The sequence below is a fragment of the Saccopteryx bilineata genome, chromosome 4 (assembly GCF_036850765.1).
Source record: "Saccopteryx bilineata isolate mSacBil1 chromosome 4, mSacBil1_pri_phased_curated, whole genome shotgun sequence".
Classification (NCBI taxonomy): Eukaryota; Metazoa; Chordata; class Mammalia; order Chiroptera; family Emballonuridae; genus Saccopteryx; species Saccopteryx bilineata.
In genome coordinates, this window is record NC_089493.1 from 11,332,274 (window position 1) to 11,356,799 (window position 24,526).

Here is a 24,526-nt window from a genome sequence, read left to right on the forward strand (position 1 = left end):
AGCCAGGGCACACCTTCCCATTCTTAGTGGTGAAGAAGCTGAGGCCGACACTTTCCCAGGGCTCCAGAGAAGTGTGGGTGGGTCCCTCGTCCCAACAGTATGCAGGGAGGACTCTGCTCTACCCTGGGCAGGAGTCCCAGTACTTGGAACCTGCCTTTCCTATCACATCCCTCCCATAGCTCCAGAAGGTTGGTGAGTGTGGGAGGACCTCTTGGCCCCGGGAATGCTGCTGGTCTTAGCTTTCCCGTGTACTTGCTCTGTGACCTTGGGCAAATCTCCTTTCCTCTCTGGGTTCACTTCTTACTGGTAAGACAGGAAGGTGAAGTAATCAGTGACTCAACTTTTGGAGCAGATCACAGAGCCTTTGAGAGTTTGTTGAAAGCTATGACCATTATGTACATAATTTCTGGCAGCTCCAGGGGCTCCTGAAGCCATGGGGTGGGGCGAGGTGGTGAAGTACCTGGGATTCAAGAATCCTTGGATGAGACAGAAAAAGCACCATTTCTGAAAGCCTGCTTGAGGACCAGTGCACCATAGTCCTTTAAGGCCATCATTACTTTCCCGCCTGGAGACAGAACTTAAGTGATTTGCCCAAGCTGGGACAAGCTGAACTAGGACCCTCCCTTGTCTGTCTTTTAGAAGCCAAAGACCATTATTCTCAATAAAATGAGAGACATCTCTATTCTCCTTTCCTGGTCCCCACCACACCTCATAACACCATATAGTTTAGATCGCATAGTTAAGCTCTGTTGCAGTTTGAAGTGCAAACTGCAGCCTCTCATGAGGTGGAGTGTATTTGGGAGGTAAGGTGGAGAACCTGCAGCTCAGAGAGGCTAAGTGGCCTGCAAGGTCACACAGCAAGTGTGCAGTCTAGCTGAGAGGTGGAGACAGAGGACAAGTATGATCTTCCTTAAGTGCCAGAGTGGAAAAGCCTCCCCTAGCTATAACTTGGGAAACTAGGGGAAAGGGTGGGAGGAGGCTGTAATTAAGGCAAGAAGGCAGGCCCCTAGGGTTTGCGTAGGGTAGGCTGGGGTTGTGAATCAAAGGCGCTAAGGCTGAAGGAAATGGTCTCTTGAAAGTGGTACACCCTTACTTAGCTTTGATGCTTCCAGTCCCGCCCTTTCCCACCTCAGTTGAAGGGGACCCAGAGTGTGGGTCAACGTCCTAAGCTTGAGAAGGCCCCTGGATGTTCATGTCCCCACCCCAGTTACCACCATCCTGGGCCTGGGTATACTTATCCTACAGGGAAAGCAGATGAGCTCACTGAACGCCTGGATCTCCCCCTGCCCGCGGCGGTTCCGATGAAATACCTTGGGGGAGGGGCTGAATACAGCTCAGGGAACAGAAATATTTTTGATGAATGAAACCCAGTGGCTTTTGGGATCACTCCCAAAGGACAGGCAAAAAATGCCCACATCGCCGCATTAAAAATGTAGAACCACTTGGCTAAGGCAGCCCCCAATCCAGTCCGGTGTTCTCAGTCCTGAAGCTCAACAACCTGAGCCCCGGCACAAACAGGCACCACATTACTAGGCGGGGAAGGCGCGGCGCCTTTAAGAGGCCGCGGGCGGCGCTGCCCCCTGGCGGCCGGCGCGGCCGCGCTTCCTCCGCCCCGGCGGGTCCAGCGGGCCGGCCGGCCGGGTCAGCGCGGCCGTGGCGGTGGGGTCGGACTCGGCGAGTGCGCGCGAAGACGGGGACAAGGAGGAGGAGGAAGTAGCGGCGGCGGGTGAGGACCGTGGGCGGGTCGGAGGCCGCGTGCCGGGGTCCGAGCGCACCGGGAAGGGCACGCGCCCGGCCCGGAACGGCCGTCTGCGCGGCCGGGGCTCGGAGGGTGGGCCGGCCGAGGAGGCAGGGAGGGAGGAGGGACTTGGGGGCGGCGAGCAGCCCGAGCGCGGGGTCGATTCTCCGCCGCCGGCGCCGGAGGGCGGGTTGCTCGGCCCCGGGCCGGAGGGAGGCGGGCCGGGCGGCGCGGGCGGCTCCGGCCCTGCCCTGCTCCGGTGCGGCGCTCGCGAACTTGCGCGCCGGCGATCCCGGCGGGCGGGCGGGCGGCGGGGCGGCCCCGGCGCGGCGGCAGCCAGTGGCACGCCGCGCTGAGCGCCGCTCCCCCGCCCGGGCGTCCGCCCCGCCCCGGCCCGCCCCGGCCCGCCCCTCCCGGCAGGACTGCGCGCCCGGAGCCCCGTTCCGCGTCCCCGCCGCCGGGAGGAGGTGCCCGCACGCTCGCGGCGCGCGCCGGGCCGCCAGACTCGGCCTGTGGGCGATTTCCTCCGGACCCGAGCTGCCCGCCCGAGGAGGAAGATGCAGACCTTTCTGAAAGGGAAGAGAGTTGGCTACTGGCTGAGCGAGAAGAAAATCAAGAAGCTCAATTTCCAGGCCTTCGCCGAGCTGTGCAGGTAAGGAGGGACGGGGCTCCGGCGTCCGGGGACCCCTGGCCCGAGCGGCTCAGCCCCAGAGGCTCTTTAGGGAGGTTAGAGCAAAACGGGAAGGAGCAGTGCGCAGGGACACTGAGTCCGGGGAGCCAGGTGGTTGTGGTGGCCGCCGGTTGTGCTCGAGGTAACCGGTGGCCAGTACGGGCGGCGTGGCACTGAGCAGGGCTCTCAGGTGCACTGGGGCCGGGTGGGGAAGCCTCCAGCCGCCTAGGGCGCGGTGGGATCGCTGCTGAAGGTGGTGGAGGGACCTGCGAAATCGGGGAATCCAAGCTCTCTGCCTGTGGCTGGAGGTTACTTTTGTACCGGAGTGTTTTTTCCTCCCGTGGCTCCGTTCCTTTCTCTTCGTGGAGAAGGGCACCAGTGTTCGTATGTTTGCGGATCACCTACTGTGTGCCCCGTGAGTGCCGCTCTGGAAGCTGTCATTGCATGTCACTGGCTTACGCTGGTGTGAAGCGAGTAGCAATACTTGGCATATATAAAATACATATGTGGTGATTTGCTGTCTCATTAGAGCCTCGCACCAGCCTTGAGAATTGGCCGGGGTGGTGATTCTGGGCCACGTGTATGAGATGGGGGACGCTCTGCAGTGAGGTTGGGGTACCATGCCAGGGGTCCCAGAGCTAGGGAGTGGCTGGTGCAGAGGCTGGGTAAATGCCTGTGTCATAGGACCGGCCTTCCGCTCTCCACCCCCTTTCTGCTCCCCCCAGTGCTAGTGCTCAATGGGGGAGACCCAAGTGTTTCAATAAGGTGATATTCATAATTCATTACAGAAGCATGCAGTGTTGGGTCAGGTATGCCTTACCTTGCCCCACAGCTATGGCTTTGCCTTTGAGAAGCCGAGTTAAATCCTGTTCTCAGTAAAATCAAATGAGAATTCGGCCCCTCAAGCCTTTTGCAAACTCTGGATGGAAACCTTTTGTTATACGGTGTCTCCACTTGATAGATCAGATTCTTGAAAATTGGCCGCACTTGCATTTCCATCCCTGCGTGGTCTCCAAACACCATGCAGAATCGAACAGTTGTGTTTCTGTATCTTCTGGTGTGAGGAGCAAGCGGCTGGTCAGAGCTAGCTGGGCTTGGAGCACTTCTGTGCCCCTCTTGCCTGTCCCAAGGGCCTGGTGTCCCTTTGCCCCTTGCCAGCCCTGCTGGCGCTCTTCTCCCGGCAGCCAGAGGGGCGCACTCTGCACAGCCCAGCTCCTGGGTCTGCTTCCCTGGGGCTGGGGATGGAGTTGGCTGCCTCCTCGCAGGCCCTCTTTCCCAGGAAAAAGCAAGCTTTCCATGGTCAGTAGGGCATGACAAATACACGAGGAAATGAGGAGAAACTGGAAGCCAGAAGTTTGGGAGTGGGTCTGAGGACTTTTGGAACATTAGAAAGGGGCATTTGAACATTGCCTGCGGGATATACTTGTTGGAAGATGTGCCCTAGCCATTGAAGAAATGTGGAGAAGCCCCTTTGATGTGTTTCTTGAAGTCTAGTTCTGGTATGAGGTGCCAGAGATCCCCTGCAGTCATCTTAAGACTTGGGAGATCCCAGTTAAGACCTTGTACCCTTTTCCCTGAAGTCTGGTTGTATTTGTGTCATCTCGTGTCTGCAGCTAAAGCAGGAGGCTTGTCATCTGGTTGGTATGTTTTGCTCTGTAATTAGAAGGCTCTAGCTGAGGCTCGCGGCTATATCCTCCTCCCAGACTTGCAGATTGGCCTCCCCTCCTCGTGGACCCCCTGCCTTTAAACAAGGGGTTCAGGGCAAGCTATGATGTCAACCCTTCAGGGGAAATCCAGCGCGGAGTATTAATTCTCTGAAAGGGTTGCTGTCCTCAAAATAGTGGTTTTGAGGAGAAGAAAGAAAGTGTCTGGGTCATCCTAGAATCTCAGGAAGCCCACTTTGTGTTTTCATTAGGAACGTTGTAGGTATTTTGCCGCTGAAGCTTAAGAAGGAAAAGAAAACACCAAAAATAGTTTTTTTCTGTTCCTTCTCTCCTTTATTATTTTCTGCAGCAGTGCCCCCTGGTGGCCACGTTTCTATACTGGGTACAAAATGCTCCCACCCTGCAAAGGGTGGCCAGAGCCCTTGGCTGCTGTTGTGTAGATGGGAAAGCTGGTGCAATTTTAGTGAACCGAGGGGTGATGTGCGCGGACCGTGTCATGTTTTCACCGTTCACGATCTGGGGGTACGGCACTACTATTTTGATGGATGATGAGTTGTCTGTGAATTTCCCAATGAAAAAGTCCAGAGATGTTTGAAAATGACTTGAGGCTCTGCTCTGAATGTTTGGGGCGGTGTCCGCGCCAGAGAGGCTGACCCGAACAGACCAGGATGAGTTGTTTAGTTGAATGTCAGGCCATGTAAAAATCTTAGAGCAGGAAGGGATGTTGGAGAGCATTTCATCTAGCGCTTTTTTTTTTAAACAGATGGGGAACAGGCAGGAGAGAGGGCAGGTGCCATCCCTCTCTTCCTCTTCTTTACTGTCTACGGTGGGTCCCGTCAATGCCCTTGAAACCCACACGGAAGGCCAGCCCTTTTCTCTTTGAGCCCCGCTGACAGAAACGTGGCCTCCCTCATTTTCAGTGGACTCCGGTGGCTGCCATCTTGCCCTGGGGACACTTTTCCTTGTGAGGCCGAGTCGTGCCTTTAGGAAGTATGGTGAATGCCTTGTTCTCCGAGGGGCATGCGTTGATGGCATCAGTGGGTATTTGGGGCTCGGTCCTGCTGGGACACCTGAGGTAGACATAAGGGCCAGCCCTTCAAACTCTTGATGCCCCAGCCTTCTGACTCGTCAACAGATGGGCCTTTGACTCAGCTTGTTTTTTAGCGATACGATGTGTTCCTGCGACGCCCGTTTCTTCACCTCTCCCCAGGGGCCTGACTTCTTCCCGTCCACTCCCCTTCTCTTTCCCAACGCTGGAGCAGAGCTTGACGCCACCTCACACTCGCTCTGGGTTTTTTCCCTGTGTCCAGAGGGGACTTCAGAGGGACAGCAGGAAATGAAGCTGTTGGTTGGACATGTTGGATGACTTCTGTTTCAGCTTCCACAGTGCCCCATCTGGAAATGCTGGCCGAGCCAGCTTCCCTTTGTCTGTCTTTCCTGTGTCTGTCCTCCCGCTCCTCGCCTTCCCCTCTCCTCTCTCCTGTGGCGGGACCTGTGTCGCAGGGGGTAATGGAAAGGCATGTGACTTTGTGGACTTTGCTGGTGTAAACTGGGAGGGAGCCTCTGGCCACCTTTGCCGTCGTAGGCACTGACTTTCTAGGGTGATCCTTCCAGCCACCATATCTCTCACCTCATCCTCCCAGCAGCCCAGGGAGAGTGGGGTGGGGAAACTGAGGCTCGGGGAGTGTAAGGGACTTGCACAGCCAGTTGGGCTTCCCTGAGTCCAGTCCTGAGGGCTCTGAACCTAAGAACGTGACTTCCTTGTGTGTCTTTTCTTTGCCCAGGTTAACCCGGGGCTTCCTGGAGGTTCCCAAAGTAGAAGAAGGTCTGAGAGGTTCTCGGCCTTGAGAAACTTGGGGGCCAGCTGGGCCGACTAGCTGCCAGGAAATAAGATGCCTGTGATGCACTCTGGGACCCTGTTATTGATGCCGCTTTCCCTCAGGGACTCTGTCCAGCTCCCCCAGAAGGAGCGGGCCGCGCTGCCCTGTGGCTCTAGTTCACCAAGTGCCTTCTGGAGTCCGGGTCCGGGGTCGGGGAGTGAGTGGGGGCAGGGAGCAGAGCCCCGCCCTCCGGGAGCTACAGTGCGGTGTTCACAGTGACTGGCCTCTCCTGGGAGGCACGGTGGGGAGCTCGGGGCTCCCGCGTCCCTTCCCCTCAGGGCCTGTGCTCCTTCAAAGGGGCCCTTTTCTGCTGCGATTGCTTACTATTCTTTTTTTTTTTTTACAGAGACAGTGAGACAGTGAGTCAGAGAGAGGGATAGAGAGGGACAGACAGACAGGAACGGAGAGAGATGAGAAGCATCAGTCATTAGTTTTTCATTGCACGTTGCAACACCTTAGTTGTTCATTGGTTGCTTTCTCATATGTGCCTTGACCGTGGGCCTTCAGCAGACCAAGTAGCCCCTTGTTGGAGCCAGCGACCTTGGGTTCAAGCTGGTGGGCTTTTACTCAAACCCGTGCTCAAGCTGGCGACCTCGGGGTCTCGAACCTGGGTCCTCTGCATCCCAGTCCGACGCTCTATCCACTGCACCACCTCCTGGTCAGGCATTTTTTCTTTAAAAAAAATGAATTTATTGATTTTAGAGAGAGAGGAAAAGAGAGAGAGAGAAACAAACACAGAGAGAAATTTTGATCTGTTTCTGTAAGTGCCCTGACCGGAGATCAAACGGCAACATCTGCATGTTGGGAAGATGCTCCACCTGGCCGACATGGCCAGGGCACTGGCTCACTGTTCTAAGCTGGAATTCTTTCGGGAGATTCTTAGGGAGGGGAAGGAGGATCTTTCTCAGGATCGAGTGATGAGGGTCTGTTTGTGTTCTGCGCGCGTGCGGCCCCACTGTGGGGGGTGGGGTGGGAGGAGGACCGGGCCTCCTTTGCAGCAGTGCACGGGGACTGTCATGACCCAGCCTGCGGATGAACACCCCCACCGGCCCCGAAGTGAAGTGGGCTCACAGTGGGAGAACGCAGCCACCCGGGCACTGCTGTCTGCTAGTGAGACTGTCTGGGTCCCGGGCCACTTGTGACCCTGGGCACAGGACTTAAGCCCTCTGTGCCTCAGTTTCCTCGTCTGTCAAGTGAGGATAATAAGGAGTCAGTGAGGACATGTGAAGTGCCCGGAACTCTAAACAGTGGTTGCTGCATGTCTACCCCCTGCCCCACCCCGGCCCCCATTGTTGTCCTTACAGAGCGGGGAGTGGGCTTCTGCCGTGGCTGCCTCTGTTCTGGGACCGTTGGCCTGCGTAGATTTCGTGTTCTTGGCTTGAGCAGTTTGTGAGTGACCCTGAAGTCCATTATGGATGCTGACTGGTCATCCTGAGGGGTGTGTGGGGTATGGGGGTGCAGGGCTGGCAGGAACAGCTAAAGAGGGGCTTACCCTGTGGTCTTCTCCTTTTATACATGGCCTGGCCCATCCAAACCTTCCAGCCTCTGGGAGGCAAGGGCGCCGTCCTCACCTATTTAACACATAGGGAACCACAGAAAATTAGATGTTAATGCAAGATGATATTTTCATTTTCTTTTTAAGTTTGATGATTCAAGAAGAGTTGTGTTGCATTTCCTGAAAATGCCAAGAGTCTCCATGAGCAATCATGTTACTATTATTAGCTAACAGTTACTGTTTTCGTTATGATTTTGAATATTTAATACATTTACATGTTTAAAAAAATCAGAGGACTCAAAGTACACAGTGAAAAGTCAGTTTTCTTCTTGTTCTCGATTCCGGTCAGTCAGGGATAGTGGCTTTTGTCAGTGTCTCTCCATGGGTGTCTTGTACAAACAGGGTCACACACGTGCGCAGGTCTGTGCGTGCATACTGTTCTGTTTGTTTCGTGGAACACCATGTGTTAGAGAAGTTGCACATTGCTGCGTCATTTGGAGACAGGTCTGTATTATTTGTTTTGTTTCTTTAATGGCTGTGGGGCCCAGCTCTTAAAATGATAGACCGTGTTTCCTTTTTCTTTCTTTCTTTCTTTCTTTCTTTCTTTCTTTCTTTCTCTCTCTCTCTCTCTCTCTCTCTCTCTCTCTTTCTCTCTCTCTCTCTGCCTCCCTCCCTCCCTCCCTCCCTTCCTTTTTTTTTTGTGCGAGAGAGAGAAGGAGAGGGACAGACAGGAAGGGAGAGAGACGAGAAGCATCAGTTCTTCCTTGTGGCATCTTAGTTGTTTATTGATTGCTTTCTCATATGTGCCTTGACTTGGGGGACTCCAGCAGGGCGAGTGACCCCTTGCTCAAGCCAGCGACCTTTGGGTTGAAGCCAGTGGCTATGAGGTCCTGTTGATGATCCCACACTGAAGCCGGATGAGCCCGTCCTCAAGCCGGCGACCTCGGGGTTTCGAAGCTGCGTCCTCAGCGTCCCAGGCCGATGTTCTGTCCACTGCACCGCCACCCGGTCAGGCTCGGCTGTGTTTCTTGCCATGTGGCTGGCTTCTGCCGGGGCAGACGGTGGGGCAGCGCGTGCCCGTCCCGCTGCCCGGATGCTCGCTGCCAGCTGAGTGAGCGCTGAGTCGACGGGCACGGGCATGTTACTTTTTCCTGGAAGTTCTGAAGTGGCCGCAAAGACATGCCATTGCTCACAGCGATAGTGAAGGAGAAGGCTGTGGCCTACACCCTCCCCAGCATCGTGGAGAAATGGGTTTTGAACTTGGTCACACGAGCAGGTGAGAAAGGGTGCTTCTGAATTGCATTTCTTTTATGACATCGATATTGAGTCCACATTGTGGGGGCCTGAATGCATTAGGCAGGTGCTGGGCAGAGCGGGGCTCACCTGCATTCAGGCTGGGGCGCCATTTCTAACCTTTGGGAATTCCTGCCCCTACTGGTTGTTTCTCGCACATTCTAGCAGGTTTGGGTCATTCAGTCAATGCTCAGTGAAAGGCCTCATGAGTGTGATTCCTGAACAGTTGGATGTAAACAGGGTTTTTGTTCCTACTCATACTGTGAATTCAGCTGGTACACTAGTTTTTTATTTTGAAGGAATGTTCCGGGGCTTCCTTCTAAAAAGTAGGATTCATTTTAGAAAGCAGATCCTTCTGGAGCTGGGTAGCTACTCCATCCCTGGCGAAGGCAGGGCCTTAGCCGCCTCCCCGCTTTGTGCATGACCCCCCCTCCCTCCTTCCCTCCGCTGGGCCTGGGCCTGGGTGTGGGTGGCCCTGCTTTGGGGAGAGCACTGGGTTGGATTCCTGGTGGGGAAACCCAGGCTCAGCAGCAGGGGTGGCTTGCCCAAGGTCACAGAGTGGGGTGCGGCCGGGGTGTGCCAGCTCCAAGGCCAGTGCCCCCTCCCTGCCGCCTGCTGAGACCTCCTTTCAAACGGCACTTCCTCGGTACTGTGAGCGGGGTGCCAATTGGAGCCGCCGGGACAGGCCGTTGCCATCAGGCTGTGTGAAGTCCGCCTCGTGCTTTGTCCTGCCTGCCCCCAGCCGCCCTCAGAAAGCCGCTGTCCTTGTGGCCTGTGCCTCCCTAGCCAGGCCTCATAGACTGAATGGACTTGGAGGCCTGTCATGGTGCCAGGCTGAGGATAGTGACAGCTCTTGGGGGAGCCCTCATCCCCCATTTTTAAGGCTCAGGGGGTGACTGTCATCGGTTATGGAATTTGAGAAACACTCCTATAAGGGACCCCCAGACTCCTGTCTTCCCCCCCCTCCAGGTCCCTGGGTGCTGGGTGCCCACTCTTGGTGGCCAGCACCTGTCCCACCCTGTTATCTGCTCCTGGTGTTCCTAGGAAGCCGGCTGTCGGAGCCCAGGTAGACTAGGGCACTAGCCACTCCTGGAGGGAGAAGCAGGACACACATGGCCAAGTCCCTCCAGGGATGGCTTCTCGGGACACCTTGGTTTCCCCTTTCACTCGGAATCTTCAGCCCCGGAGATCCCACTGCTGGCTCGTTCTTTCTCTCTCGACACACTGTGGTGTGTTCCTTACCTATCTCTCCTTTGAAAAGCTGGTTCCGTGAGGGTAGAGACTTGGGCAGTTATATTCACTGCTGAAACCCCAGTGCCTGTACTAATGCACATAGTAGGAGCTCAAGATAGCACCTATTAGTGGATGGAGGGACTGACTGGTGGGTTTTGGAAGCCTTTTCCATGTCCCTATGGCTCAGCCAGAAACCACTTGTGACTCTGGAGTGCTCTGTGCCAGGAGGGAAGCCTCAGGGGTGAGAGGAGATGGGGGGGGGTAGAGGAAGGTAGGGGAGTGGGGGGAGATGGGAGGGATGCGGGGTGAGGTGATGGGTTCCAGGTCAGGAAGCAGCTCAGTGGCTTATTCACTCGGTGAATTCTGAGCCCCCCCCCCCCGCCCCCACACACACTGACCCTGTGCTGGTGCTGGTGCTGGTGCTGATCCACGCCCTTGTGCACCCAGGTGCGAGCTGAGGAAATGCAGGTACGCCTGCACGTGGGCGCACAAGGTAAGGTCAGAGCCAGGAAGCCTGCAAACAGGAGAGAGCTGTGGCCAGGGTGGCTGCAGCCACTGTAGCACTCTGGTCAGAGAAGGGCTCTCTGAGGGGGCGACAGTTCATGAGAGGGTCTGAGAGCCCTTTCTTCTAGAAGTAAAGAGCACGGGGCGGGTGATGTCAGCTGCCTAGAGGCCACACGCCCTGGCCTGCCTGCTGCAGCCCTGGGTTCTGTGTGGACCCAGGGCAGCCGTCTAGGGAAGGGCAGGCCGGGCTCCACATTAGACAGGTGGGCAGAGAGACAGCAGGGTGTCCTTCGGTAGTCTTATTCCCTGACTGCGGGGGGCAGGTGGGGGGCCCTCAGATGGCCCTTCACCCGAAGCTGCCATTGTACTCGGGCCCAGGACGGGAGGCAGACGCTCCACTCTGGTCTGGTCCCAGCCAGCCTTTGTGTTCAGGAGGAGGCAGTTCTGGGCCCTGAGGGCCTGGGGTGAGGGGCTGGATGGGGGTCCTGTGGCCCTTGGAGGCCGGAGGCCATGCGTTTTCCCAGAGCTCCGTTTGGGCCTCAGGTGCCCAGGGTGGGAACCACATCAGATGCTGGTTCTCTTTAATAGTCAGTTACCTTTTCCTGGGCCAGCGTTTGCCAGGCTTGCTCAACAAAAAAAGCACCTGGAATCACACGTCCCCGGAGACTCCCCTCTACCAAGACGTCTCCGTGGCAGGGGTCTGGGAATCTCGTTTTAATAGGTGCCTTTGTGGTTTCTCTGGGAAATGGGAGCTGTCATAACTGGGCCTCCCCCCAAAAATGTCAGGCCTGGTTAACACCAAGTTAAACAGGCGAAAACGAACTCTACTGTGGGGCCTTTGGGGGGACGGGCTCTCCAGGAGGGCGTTGGGGCTGTAACTGGTCCCAGGTTGGTCTGTTTTGGGAGCCCTTGTGTGGACAGCCAGCTGCCTCTGAGCCTTATCCCGGGCAGGGGGGCAGGACGGGAACCCCCGGGTGGTCTGCCCAGCCCCGCCTGTGCTTGCTACCTTGTGGACAATCCACTTTCCCCTTTAAAAAAACGGGGCGCCCTGGAATGTATTTCAGGGTGGATCCTGAGTCTGGACAGGAGCTGGGTTCTGCTCAGGAGACATTCCTGGGGGGCTGGCCGGCTGCGGGGCCGATTGTCAGGCCCGGCCCGGGCGCGTGGGGCAGCGGCTGCGGGGCCGATTGTCAGGCCTGGCCCAGGCGCGTGGGGCAGCGCAGCCCGCGGACCTCCCTCCGCACTTGGCTCCGCAGACCCCTCGGCTCCCCTCAGCCGCGGCCCGTTCGGGTCTTGGGGTCCAAACCATGAAAGCAGGGCGTGGGCATGTCCAAGAGGCCCTCCACGCCTCAGAAGGCCTGTGTTGAGGCTCGCGCCTCTGCTTGCTCTGAAATCCGCGGCTCGCACCAGGTTTCAGAGCCCAGCAAGGGCCAGCCCTGTGGCGGATGGAAGTCTTCCCTCCACGTTGGGCGTCTCCATTTGCTGGATGAGAACACCGAGGCCCAGGTTGGGGCCGGGTGACTTGCCAGTTACACAGCGTAGTGGCAGAGCTGGGATTCACCCTTGCGGCTGACTGGTGCCTGAAACCATGCTGTTCCCACCCTGCCAGGTGGCCGCCGTCTTGAACTCAACATCCGGGCACTATTGTCTTGATACCCCATTTCAGAAGAAAGTCAAGGTTTTTTTTCTGAGCCTTCTCTGCATGCAGTTGTTGGGCCCAGAGGGTGGTATGGCTGTCAACTTGGAGCACAGGACTTGCCCAGCTGGCTGTGGGTGACTGATGGGGCATGACTGACGGGGCAAGCCAGTCCGTCTGTCCGAGCCTCCGCCCCTCCATCTGTACAGTGGGGGAAGCCCACCTACCTCTAGGGCAAGTGAGTATGATGGGTGCTTAATACATGATAGGATTTCCCTTTCCTCCCCAGGGGGCCACCTCCCGTCCCCTCTTAGCCCTGAGCTGGGACATGGGACCTTTGCAATGTTTTTGGCGGGCGCCCCCGGTCCACGCAGACTGGTGGCTTTCCTTCCTCCTCCCCCTGTCCTTTTCTGGTGTGGGGTCTGCCAGCGTTGGTGACGGGGACACGCCCCACATCCTGGCTCTCCGCTCCCTGGGGCAGCCTGGAGGGGGTAGGAGGGGACAGGGAGGGTGCCCCTGTAGGAGTTTCGCTTTCATTTCTGCCTCGCCCAGGGTGTGGAGGTGAGGAAACATCCGGTCCCCACCCTGGGGCTCTCGTCCTGGTGCAGGTTCCTGGGCCACCCCGTCCCCCTGCAGCATCTGGGGTGGGCCTAGCCTTCTCCTGTGAAGAGCACCCTCGTTGTTCCTTCGTGCAGTCTCACAACGTGTATTATTATTTTTTCTGCTTTTTTTAGAGAGGGGAGGAGGAGAGAGATGAGAAACATCAACTGGTAGTTGCTTCACTTTGTTTGTTGATTGCTCCTCGTATGTGCCTTGATGGGGGGGAGGGGCTCCAGCAGGCTAGTGACCCCTTGCTCAAGTCAGTGATCTTGGGCTCAGGCCAGCGACCTTGGGCTTCAAGTCAGTGACCTTGGGATTATGTCAGTGATCCCATGCTCAAGCCAGTGACCTGGCGCTCAAGCTGATGACCTCAGGGTTTTGAACCAGAGACCTCTGTGTTCCGGGTTGATGCTCTATCCACTGCACTACCACTGGACAGGCCTGACATGTTGTATTATTGGGGGCCTGCTGTGTGGCCAGTCCCTCTGGGTTCTGGGGACCCAGTGAGCACTGCAGGTCTCCTCTGGTCTCAAGAACACAGCCTGAGGGCTCCGCCCTGCAGTGCGCAAAGGTACAGGTTGTGTAGGGTGCTCTGTTCTGTCAGAAGGGTTGGGGGGACTCTTGGGAGAGGAGGGGACGCATTGCGAGTCCCTGGAAGCTGGTTTGGAAGGGAAGCTACTCCCTCTAGGACCCTGGGCTCGTGGGCATCTCTGAGAGGGATGTTCAGTGCTGTGGGACAATTAGTTTTTTTCTGGATGGAATTTCGTTTTTATACCCCAGTCTGTGTTACAGGTGGGAAAACAAAGACCCAGAAAAAAACGCAGTTAGTCCCGTATTGTAGCACTAGTAGGTAGGGCAGCTTGATTGTGAACTTGGTTTGGCTGACACTAAAGCTTCTTTTCTTTAAGACTTTATTCTTAAAGCCCTAACATTCATCATGGGATCCTTGAAAAGAAAAGGTATTACTACCGTTCTGTCAGATGTTTCCACCTCCCTGTGGGCATGTCTGGGCAGGAGCTTCAGGATCCTGTTGGAAGGAGTTCTGTTTCCCTCGGAACTGGCCCCCAGGCCTCCGGTCCTCTCGCATTGACCTGCACTTGCGGTTAAGGTTGGGTCACTGGGTCCAGGCTTTAGCCTCTGGGCCTCACGGAGGCTCCCCTGCTGGCGAGTGAGGCTTTGTTCCCTTGCAGGGGGACTGATGTGGCTGCCCTGGTGTGGAGAGGGCAGTGGGGTCCCCCTCCACATGGGCACACCAGCCTTTGCTGGGGATTACAGTGTGGTCCCTGCGAGGCGTTCTTTTCAGAGGTACAAGAGCAGTTCTGCCCCAGAAATCCCGGTTGCTCCGTTCCTGGAGCTCCAGCTGTGGGCCTGGCACCTGCTGGAAGCCTCCCAGTCCATGTGTGGAAACTGAGGCTCAGAGAGCCTAAGGCCTAAGGGTGTCGTGGTTGGCCCCTCCTGGGGTGGGGTTTGCACAGCAGCCTGTGTGGATTCTAAGCTCATACTCTTGACCACTACAGAGAGTTTTTTCTTTGTAAGTGAAGGCAGACGACAGGAGGGCTTCGTGGCTTTCCTTTTGTCTGAGCTCTTCTCTGATGACCAGTCCTCGGTGTTTCTTAGTCTCTTGCTTTTCCCCCTTTCCTTTCAAGTTCAATCGGGTGCCTTGCTAGCCTGGACCTGGGAGAGGTAGGTGCCGACCCAGTTGATACCCACTCAGGCCGGGGAGGCCGGCCATGGCTCTGCCCAGCCCCAGCCGCCGTTCAGGCGGAGTGGGCTGCCCGGTCGGCGAAGTGCTGTGCTCCAGACAGCTGGTCAGCGTCCCAGGGTCCTGCCGTTCTCACCTCATCCTGCTCTTTCCTTGAGATGCCCTGGGCTGCTGTGGATGAGGCTGTGTGGCCCACTCTTCCCTTTAAACTTCCACTCATGTTTGTTCTTGGGGGTCACCTTTGGGACCTTGCTGCTTTATCTACTGAAGTTAGAGGCCTAGAGGGTCTTGGAAGCTCCTTGGAAAGACCCCCAAAAAGCCTGGGCGCTGACTCTCAGCTTCAGAAGGGGGGGATGCTTGCTTCATTCTGGCTGTGTGACTTTGGGCCAAGTGACTTAACCTCCCTGAGCCTTTATTTTATTTATTTATTTATTTATTTATTTATTTATTTTATTTTTTTTTTGCATTTTCCCGAAGCTAGAAACAGGGAGGCAGTCAGACAGACTCCCACATGCGCCTGACTGGGATCCACCGTCATGCCCACCAGGGGACGATGCTCTGCCCATCTGAGGCGTTGCTCTATTGCATCCAGAGCTATTCTAGCGCCTGAGGCAGAGGCCACAGAGCTATCCTCAGTGCCTGGGCCATCTTTGCTCCAATGGAGCCTTGGCTGCGGGGGGCGAAGAGAGAGACAGAGAGGAAGGAGAGGGGGAAGGGTGGAGAAGCAGATGGGCGCTTCTCCTGTGTGCCCTGGCCAGGAATCGAATCCGGGACTCCTGCATGCCAGGCCGATGCTCTACCACTGAGCCAACCGGCCAGGGCTTATCTGAGCCTTTATTTTAATTTTATTGTTTACTTATTTACTTGAGAGGAAGAGAGATCAATTTACTCTTTCATTTATTTATGCATTCATTAATTGATGCTTGTATGTGCTCTGCCCGGGGATTGAACCTAAAACCTTAGTGTATCGAGGTTGATGCTCTAACCAACTGAGCTACCTGACCAGGGCTCTGAGCCTTTAGTTTCCGTCTCTGAAGTGGGCATTTTAATACCAGCCTGCAGCTGGATAGTTCTGCAGACTGGGTGAGCTGTGGCAGCCTGAGTCACTAGCACAGAGCTGGCCCTTGCTGAGTGCTCAGTTAAGGTAACTCAGTAACTCGTGTCTGGAATCCGTCATGAAAGGCTGATGAGCTGTTTACCAGGAGCTTGTGTCTGACCGTCCCTCATCTCTGGGCAAGTTAGGAATGTAGTTCCAGGCTTTGGGGTAGGGCAGTACTGGGTTCTGCGGGGTGTCCTGTGGACAGCGTGTGGCTTGGTCAGCGGTGGGACCCAAACCCTGACTCAGCCTCTTACTGGATGGGTGACTGGTGGGTTTTGGCTCCTTTCTTTGGGCCTTGATTTCCTCCTTGGTAAGAGCCGGGGCATGGGCGAGGGTGGGGGGGTGGGGCTCGGCACACAAACGCCCTCCTTTCTGGTGAGGGCCAGAGACTGGTGCTGAAGGAAGACGGGAGGGCCGTCCCTCACTCCCCCAACCTGCAGTCACACTGTCATGTCCGCAGGCGGTGGCAGAGTAACCCCTCTGCTGGTGAGTGCAGCGGTCCACCATCTTTGAGCCAGAAGGGGTCTTTCCAGGCGAGGCCCTGCAGCTCCGAGCGGCGGGCCTTGCTGGGCCGAGCACCTGGCGCTGGCCCCCGATGGGCTGGGCTGGAGCTCCCGAGCCCGCAGGCTTCTCTGGGGAACCTCAGATCAAATGCAAGGCCAGGGTCTGTACTGCTTGGGGCCACTGTCCACGGACCCTGCCCCCGGGTGATTTTGGTCCATGGGCTCGGGTGGTCAGGAGCCCCTGCCCCCCCTGAAGGGACAAGCTCTGTGGACTTGGGATGCTCCCCCAGGAGGGTGGGGAGGAGGTGGGAGGCCATCTGGGACGTGGGCAGTTCTGGTCTCTGCACCAGCAATGAACTGGACCGCCCTGAGAGTGAGACCAGTGGACTAGGCCCAGTGTCTCCAAGTTTGTCCCCATTGCTGGAGGACACCATGGGGCAGGCATGTCCTGGGTCTCTCTCGCCCAGTCAGCTGACAGATGTGGAGAGCTGTCAGGATGAAGTTAATGATCTGAGCGGAGAAGGCATGTGTGGCTGATTCCTACACGTCGCCGGGGGGGGGGGGGGTATTGGTTCCGACAGAAACTTGGTGCCGGCGGGGTCAGTAATGAAGGGGCCCCTGTAAGTGGAGAGTTCAGGCTTCAGGCATAGGTGGGCTCAGGGGCTCAGTAGCTGTTCTCAGGACTTGGGCTCCCGTCTCCCTGGTCTCTGTGAGCTGGCTTCACTTTCTGGCCCGCGTCGTGCGAGGTGAGTGCTCACAAACGGACCCTTCTTCTGAGCCAGGCATGCGCTGATGAGTTCTTTGTATGTTGCCTCATTTGATCTGCATTACAACCTGTCCAGGTGGCGTGTTGAGTGCCCTTGTTTTCTAACTGAAGGAGGCACAGACGGGTCAAATAACTTGCCCGGAGTCACACACTTAGTGGGTCGCAGGGCAGGGAGCCAGACCTGGGCAGGCTGGCTCCACGAAAGGTGCGTGTCCCGAGGGACCCGAGATTCGTTCTGATCGCTCTGATTGGTCAGCCTGAGCCACACACTTGTCTGTGAACCAGTGGTGAGGGACTGCCCCGTTCCCCAGCACGTGGTCTGGGTGTGGGCAAGGGGCACCCCACGCAGGAATCTGAGACTTTTCCCTACAGGTAGTGGGATGGCTGTTGGGCAGCGAGCGAAAGGTGGGTGCCTCTGCCACCCTGAAGGTTTGCCCACAGTCTCCAGGGCCAGGGCCTAAAGAAGGTGGTAAAGAGTGCCCCCACAAGCTGGAACCCAGCACTGGGCCCCTGGTTCCGTCTTTCTGCTCAGATAAACTTGATCCTGGTTCATGCTCACGGCCCATCTGACGCAGGCAGGTCTGCGGGCCCTGGGCAGGGCCTGGTCCGGAGCAGAGGCTCCTGGGATTCTGCCTCGAGGGAAGGGGCTAGGAGCCCCGGGGAAGGCTGCCAGGAATCCGGGCTGAAGGCTGATGAGTCCCTGCCGCGGTGCTCTGCAGAACCTCCATGTCTTGACATGGTGTTTTGTGGGTAATAGTCCTGTGTTAGCATTGCCACTTGCTGTCCGTCCCTGCCCCGTGTGGGGACTCTTTATTATCTTTTAAATATTTTATTTATTGATTTTAGAGAGAGGAGCAAGAGAAAGGGGGCGAGAGAGGAGCCGGAAGTATCAACTCAAGGTAGCTGCTATTCACACGTGCCTTGACCGGGCAAGCCCAGGGTTGTGAACCCGGGACCCCAGCATTCCAGGTCAATGATCTGTCCACTGCGCCAGCGCAGGCCAGGCTGCGGGGAGCCTTTAGAAGGTGTCTTCCGTATGCAACATAATTGAACGACAAAATAACCTGGACATGTTATCTTTGAATATATGTATCCTGATTTATTGATGTCGCCCCATTAAAAAAATAAAATTATTAAAAAAAAAGAAGGTGTCTTCCTTGGGAGCCTGCAGGATTCTGCAGCTGTGAACTGATGGTGGTGTGGCGCTGGAGAGGGGAGCGTGTGTGCAGGACGTTCGGTGCCCCTGGCCTGGCCCTCCCATCCAAGCAGGCCTGGGGGGCAGCACCCTGGAACAGTTCCACCTGGAGGGGGGGGAAGGATGGCGAGGGGCTGACGGCTCCCCCCCCCCCGGCCCTGCACACCTGAGGGCTTCAGGTGAAGGGGGTGGGCAGGGAGCTGGGAGAGGGCTCAGGGGGCTGGGGCCCCGTGAGGAGCCCCTTTCTGGAGCCAGCGGGAGGTGAGGCCCCTTGAGAAGCCGGGGCTGCCTGCCCGTTGCCCTGGCCCTGGCTGCCGGTGCCTCTGCTCGGGTGCTCCCGAATTCTCATAGGCCAGTGGCTCTTCCTAGTGTGTGGCCTTTGGTAGCGGGCGGGAGGTGGTGTCGGTAGGAAGGCTCTCCTGGGCCCTCTCCTCTTTGCTGTGGACACCATGGACAGCAGGCGGGGCTGGCCTGCCGGGTTTTAGTCCCCAGGTAGCCTCCTGGGCCCTCTGAGGCTGTACGCAGTGGCGAGAGCTGGGGCCAGGGGGCTCAAGCCTCTCTCCACCGTGGAGCGGTGTGGCCTTCATCGGAGCCCTCAGCTCTGAGGCCCGGGAAGCACATTGGTGACCCACTGCTTCTGGTCTAGCTGTGGGACTGCCGTGAGGAGCTGAGCTGCCGGGCTGTGCTGTCTGCTGTGTGATGCCAAGAGGATGGGTCACTCCAGTTTATCAGATGATGAGAACAGAGTGCTTGAAAACAACAACCAAGCTCAGGGCCTTTGGTGACTTGTCTGCGTGCAGTTCCAGCGTCTCTCTTGGGCAGACTCATATCTGATTTGTGAATACCACTGAAAAACTTAGGTCAAAAAGAAATAGGCCCTGGCCAGGTGGCTCAGTGGATGGAGTGTCATCTCAGCACACCGAGGTCTCGGGTTCAGTTCCCTGTCAGGGCACACGCATGAGAAGCAACCAATGAGTACACAGCTAAATGGAACAACTTAGTGGAACAAACCAGTCGATTCTCCCGCCCCCCATTCAAATCAGTGGGAAAAAAAAGTAATAATGTACATGGTCAAAAACTAAGCAGTGCCAGAGAGTATACAGTGAACTTTCGTCTGCCTCACACTCACCCCCAGTCCCTGGAGGCAGCCGCGTGACCACGGACCTGACACACATGCTGTGTCTGTACAGCCAGTGCGTACGGACACACGGAACACCGTGACGGCCTATCATCTGTGCGCTCCTACACTTCACCTTTCTTTGTTTAATAAAGCTTAGGGATGATTTGTACCTATGACTTCGACCATCATTGTCTAAAAAGTGATATTTCACCTGACCTGTGGTAGTGCAGTGGGTGAAACATTGACCTGCAATGCTGAGGTCGCTGGTTCGAAATGCCAGGCTTGTCTGGTCAAGGCCCATGTGGGAAACAACTGTGAGTTGATGCTTCCTGCCCTTCCCCGTCTTCTCTTTCTCTCTCTCTCTCTCTCTCTCTCTCTCTCTCTCTCCTCCCTCTTTCTAAAATCAATAAATAAAATCTTTAAAAAATAGTGATATGTACATACAGCTTCACTTTCCTGTTCTAGGGCAACCTCAGCCTTGAAAGAGACCTTTGTTGGTCTCTGTCTGGGGTCCTAGGCTGGCCCCGGGCTCATGGTTTCCCTTCCCCCAGTCTGCTTGGGCTGCCGTCACGAACACCATGCGCGCTCTGCACTTGGCCTTGTGCATCTTTGGGCATCCAAAGCAAGGTTCTAAACAGAGGCTTTCAAAACAGAGGTTGGGTGGTTGAGGGAGACTGTGTATACCAGGGAAATGTTATTTTGTTATTTTTGAGAGAATGTAAACGTTGTGGAATAGTTAGTACAGCCAGCATCGTTCAATATCAAAAGACAAGAAAGAACTTACAGTGAAAGGAGTCCTGTCCCAGCTGTTTCACCCCCTCCGAATCAGTCCCTGTGTGCATATCTATATGACCACTTTTACATAAACACACGTGTACATATGTGCTCACATGCAAGCATGTTTATTTGAACTTTTTTTTGTTGCAGTTTTATAACTTTATTTGACAGTAGTTCGCAGTCACATGAACTATTTGTAGATTTTTGAAAGTGGTGACAGGTATGTAGGTAACCAAGGGATAGAGCAGGGGTCAGGAACCTATGGCTCGCGAGCCAGATGTGGCTCTTTTGATGGCTGCATCTGGCTCGCAGACAAATCTTTATAAAAATGTTAAAAATATAAAACATTCTCATGTATTACAATCCATTCATTTCCTACCACTCATGTTCATGGTTGCGGGTGGCTGGAGCCAATCACAGCTGTCCTCCGGGACAACAACAAATTTTTATTGGATAATGCGTATGGCTCTCACAGAATTACATTTTAAAATATGTGGCGTTCATGGCTCTCTCAGCCATAAAGGTTCCCGACCCCTGGGATAGAGCTTGTTTGGTGAATTACCACCCTCATTACCTTTTCTGGACAATGCCACCTGGATACGTATGGGACATTCCTTATTCCTCCGGCCCAGACAGCTGTATTGGGCCTGGTGCCCATGCGCACATCTGGAGTTACCATCTCTTTCATGGCAAATTCCTGGATCTCCTTGAGTGCCCGAGGGGCATGCTTCTTGAAACCCACTCTGTGGATGCATTTGTGAATGTTGATGGTGTGTTCTCTGGTCATGACCTGTTGATGGCAGAATGTCCCTTCTTCTTCTCGCCTCCCTTCTTTGTGGGAGCCAGTATGCTGGACGCCTGGACCTTTGTGGTATTTATTTATTTATTTATTTTTCTGAAGTTAGAAGCAGGGAGGTAGTCAGACAGACTCCCGTATGCGCCTGACCAGGATCCATCTGGCATGCTCACCAGGGGGCGATGCTCTGCCCATCTAGGCATTGCTCCCTTGCAGCTGGGGCCATTCTAGCGCCTGAGGCAGAGGCCATAGAGCCATCCTCAGCGCCTGGGCCAACTTTGTTCCAATGGAGCCTTGGATGCGGGAGGGATAGAGACAGAAAGGAAGGAGAGGGGAAAGGGTGGAGGAGAAACAGATGGGCGCTTCTCCTCTGTGCCCTGGCTGGGAATCAAACCCCGGACTTCCACACGCTGGTTCGATGTTTTACCACTGACCCAACCAGCCAGGGCCCTTTGTGATTTGAACCAGCCCCACGCCCAGGCAGACCCAGATCCCTGTTTGCAGCTTCCCGTAGCTCAGGGTTCCTCGGCCGCTGCGCTGTTGACCTGTTGCGCTGGATCCTTTTGTCTTGTTAGGACGTTTGGCAGCGTCCCTGGCCTCCATGCACTCCTCCACCAGTGTGACAACCAAAAATGTCTCCAGGGATCGCCAGATGTCCCCCAGGGCACTCAGCCAGAACCGCTGTAGGTCCCGTTACAGCCCCTTTCTGTTCCCAGCCTGGCTTTGTTACCACCACCCACTCTGGTGGCTGGCTCACTGCCCTCACACTCTGGCTGAGGCCTGTGTGGCAGTGTGCTCGGGGGCGCTGGGCACCGGGTATGGCTTGTTCTCTGGCCTGGGGGTCAGGGGGCCTGGATGGAAGATCATGGCTCCTATTTCTCTGAACCTTGATTTTTCTCATCTTTAAAATGGGACTGCATAGCCCTTGCTTTGGGGCTGGGCAGATTTGAGATGCCAGTATGTGGTGCCTCCCCACCCCCAGTGCTGGCCTAGTCACAGGGTGCCTGGTGACAGTGTGTTGATCTGCTGACTTTCCTGGTGAACTCAGGTTCCTCTCAGTCTGCACCTTGGTTGTGTTGAGTATAAACTGTAGGGACCCTGGGGGCAGAGGCTCCAGAGCTAGAAGGCAGCCACCGGGGCAGAGGAAAGCCATGGAGGCCAGCCACCCGGCTGGAGCCTGTGACAGTTCAAAACCCGGAGAGCTGAACAGGGTCACATGCCAAGGCTGGGCGGGCCAGCCTGCCAGCTGCTCGGTGCGTGCACGCGGGTCTGTCGGCTCTGCCAGGAGCGGCGTACGGAGAAGCTAAGAGCGGCACCTTTCCCACCATCCCCTGAGCCCAGCAGGGACCAGTGTGACACGAGTGTGGGGTTTAGACTCGGGCAGAACTGCTCTTCAGCCTCTAGTTGAATGGCTTGTGCTCTTCTCTGAGCTTCAGGTTCCGCACCTGTACACGGGGGCAGTGCGGTCCGAGGGCTGAGGGACGCTGGACACGGACTGGGCGCCCGCGGCGTGCCAGGCAGCACTCAGTCCCCCAGCATGCATTCCACTGTCATGCCCGTTCCTGCACAGGCGGGGAAACTGAGGCACGGGTGCGGACCTGGCCGTGGGAGGCCTTGTTGGGAAGGGTCCTGAGCTCGGTCGGGGTGGGGGGCAGTGAGGCTGGGCCTGAGGCTGGTGCTTCCCTGGTGTGCTTTGTCCCTCTCCCCTCCCCGCGGGGACTTGAACGATAAAACACTTGTGGGGCGGACGCTGTAATCACGCTGCAAGGGATACTTGAAATGATATCTACGTTTAGAAAGCTCATTTTAAAGCGCGTTTCCCCCTTCTTAATTACCTGCAATCAGCCAGCTCGTGTTCAGGGGCTTCTCTCTTTCCCTCAGCCGAGTGGCCATCTGCTGTGCTTTCTGCACCTCTGTTCAGCATGCAGTAGCCCATCTCCTTGGCCGAGGTACCACTGTCCTTGGCTGCTTAGAGGCCCAGACACCACCTTTCTGTGGAGACTGATGGGACAGGGACAAGGGAGAAAAGTGGAGTGTGATGCCAGGCTCTGGCTGGACGACTGGTTGGGTGGTGGCGATAGCTTTCAAGATTGAGGCGCAGGTTGGAAATGGTAGAATATGATGTTTTGGTTTAGATATTCTAGTAGCCAGAATTCTTGTGGATGCAAGTAAGAGAAGACCCAAATCAGATGAACTTAAGCAAAAAGAGAAATTCTTGGCTCAGTTTACCAAATGGCACAAGAAGGGTCCCTCAGGAAGCGGAGGCATGCCTCCTGCCCCTCTCACTCCCCGCTGGGACTCTGCCACCAGGATCTTTTCTCAGTTCTTCATCTGTTTCTCTTTCTTACCTCAGAACCTTTGCATATGCTGTTGCTGCTGCCTGGCAGTCTCTTTCCCCTGATCATGTCTTTAGATCTTAGCACAGTTCCCGCTTTTGTGTCTCAGCCTCTCGAGTGATGATTCAGAACTTATCTCACGTACTTCTCTGTTGTTTGCTGTTCACCCTCCTCTCTATGCTGTAAGCTCCTGGAGGACCAGTACCCTTTCTGTCACATTCACTGTTGTGTTCCCAGTAGTGAAACTGTGATGGGCATATAGTAATAGGTGCTCAAGAAGTATGCACGAGGCCCTGGCTGGATGGCTCAGTGGGCTGGAGCATCATCCCAAAGTGCAGAGGTTGACGGTTTGATCCCATCAGGGCGCATACAGGAGCAGATTGATGTTCCTTTTTCCCTCTCTCCCCCTCTCCTTCCCCTTCTTCCTCCCCCTCTCCCTCTCCCCCCCCATTTCCCTCCCCCTCTCCCTCTTTCTTCTCTCTTTCTCTCTTAGATCAATACAATAAACATTAAAAACAACAACAACAAAAAGGTGTGTAGTTCCATCAGTTTTTAAAAAAAGAAGTGTAGCCTGACCAGGCGGTGGCGCAGTGGATAGAGCATCGGGCTGGGACGCGGAGGACCCAGATTTGAGACCCCGAGGTTGCCAGCTTGAGCGCAGGCTCATCTGGTTTGAGCAAAAAGCTCACCAGCTTGGAACCAAGGTCGCTGGCTCGAGCAAGGGGTTACTTGGTCTGCTGAAGGCCCGCGGTCAAGGCACATATGAGAAAGCAATCAATGAACAACTAAGGTGTTGCAATGAAAAACTGATGATTTGATGGTTCTCATCTCTCTCTGTTCCTGTCTGTCTGTCCCTCTCTATCCCTCTCTCTGACTCTCTGTCTCTGTAAAAAAAAAAAAAAAAAAAAGTGTACATGAAAAAAATGAATGAATAGAAGAACACCTTGGAGAGTGAGAAAGCAAGTCATCAGGAAGAATTTAGTTCAAGAAAACCTGACAAAAGAAAACAAAAAAGTAAGCCCCTTCTGCACAGCCCAGTGTTGTGGGTGTTAGGATCACTCCGGAGAGTTGTCCGGCAGATAACATCCTGAGTCAGGGATGCGGGCTGGAGGTTCAGAGAGCCCTCCCCCCAGTACGTAAGGGTAAGGGCGTAAGGGCCGGAGCAGAGAGGGCTGTGTGCACCTTCTCCTTCTGCCAGGAGGACTTGTGTTCAGAAGGAGGCGTGGCCTGCGGGCCCTTCCAGCTTTCCCTCTGACCCTTGTGCTCCTCAGTGGCCGTCTTCTTGGGTGGCCTTCTGGCAGGGTCATGCCAGGAAGAGCCTGCCAGGGTTGTGGGTGATGGGCAGCAGTGGGGTGTTGCAGATGAGGTGCCACCAGGGTGGGCAGATGTTGGGAAGTGTGGAAGACTCAGCCTTGGGGGGCGGGCATGGAGCCGGCTGTGCTGGGAGCAGAGGGGTGAAGTGTGGAAGACTCAGCCTTGGGGGGCGGGCATGGAGCTGGCTGTGCTGGGAGCAGAGGGG

At 55.8% G+C, this 24,526-nt stretch overlaps 1 protein-coding gene across 3 annotated transcripts in view; it reads left to right on the forward strand.

Moving 5' to 3' along the window:
* Window positions 1-2,163: 2,163 nt before the first annotated feature.
* The window catches only part of ITPK1 (inositol-tetrakisphosphate 1-kinase), a 162,555-nt gene continuing 140,192 nt past the window's right edge, over window positions 2,164-24,526 (forward strand). For all 3 annotated transcript variants that reach the window (XM_066274064.1, XM_066274063.1, XM_066274066.1), the window contains exon 1: window positions 2,164-2,390. In XM_066274064.1, the coding sequence (XP_066130161.1) occupies window positions 2,296-2,390 (95 nt within the window). In that variant the 5' untranslated portion in view covers window positions 2,164-2,295. The remainder of the gene's footprint in view (window positions 2,391-24,526) is intronic.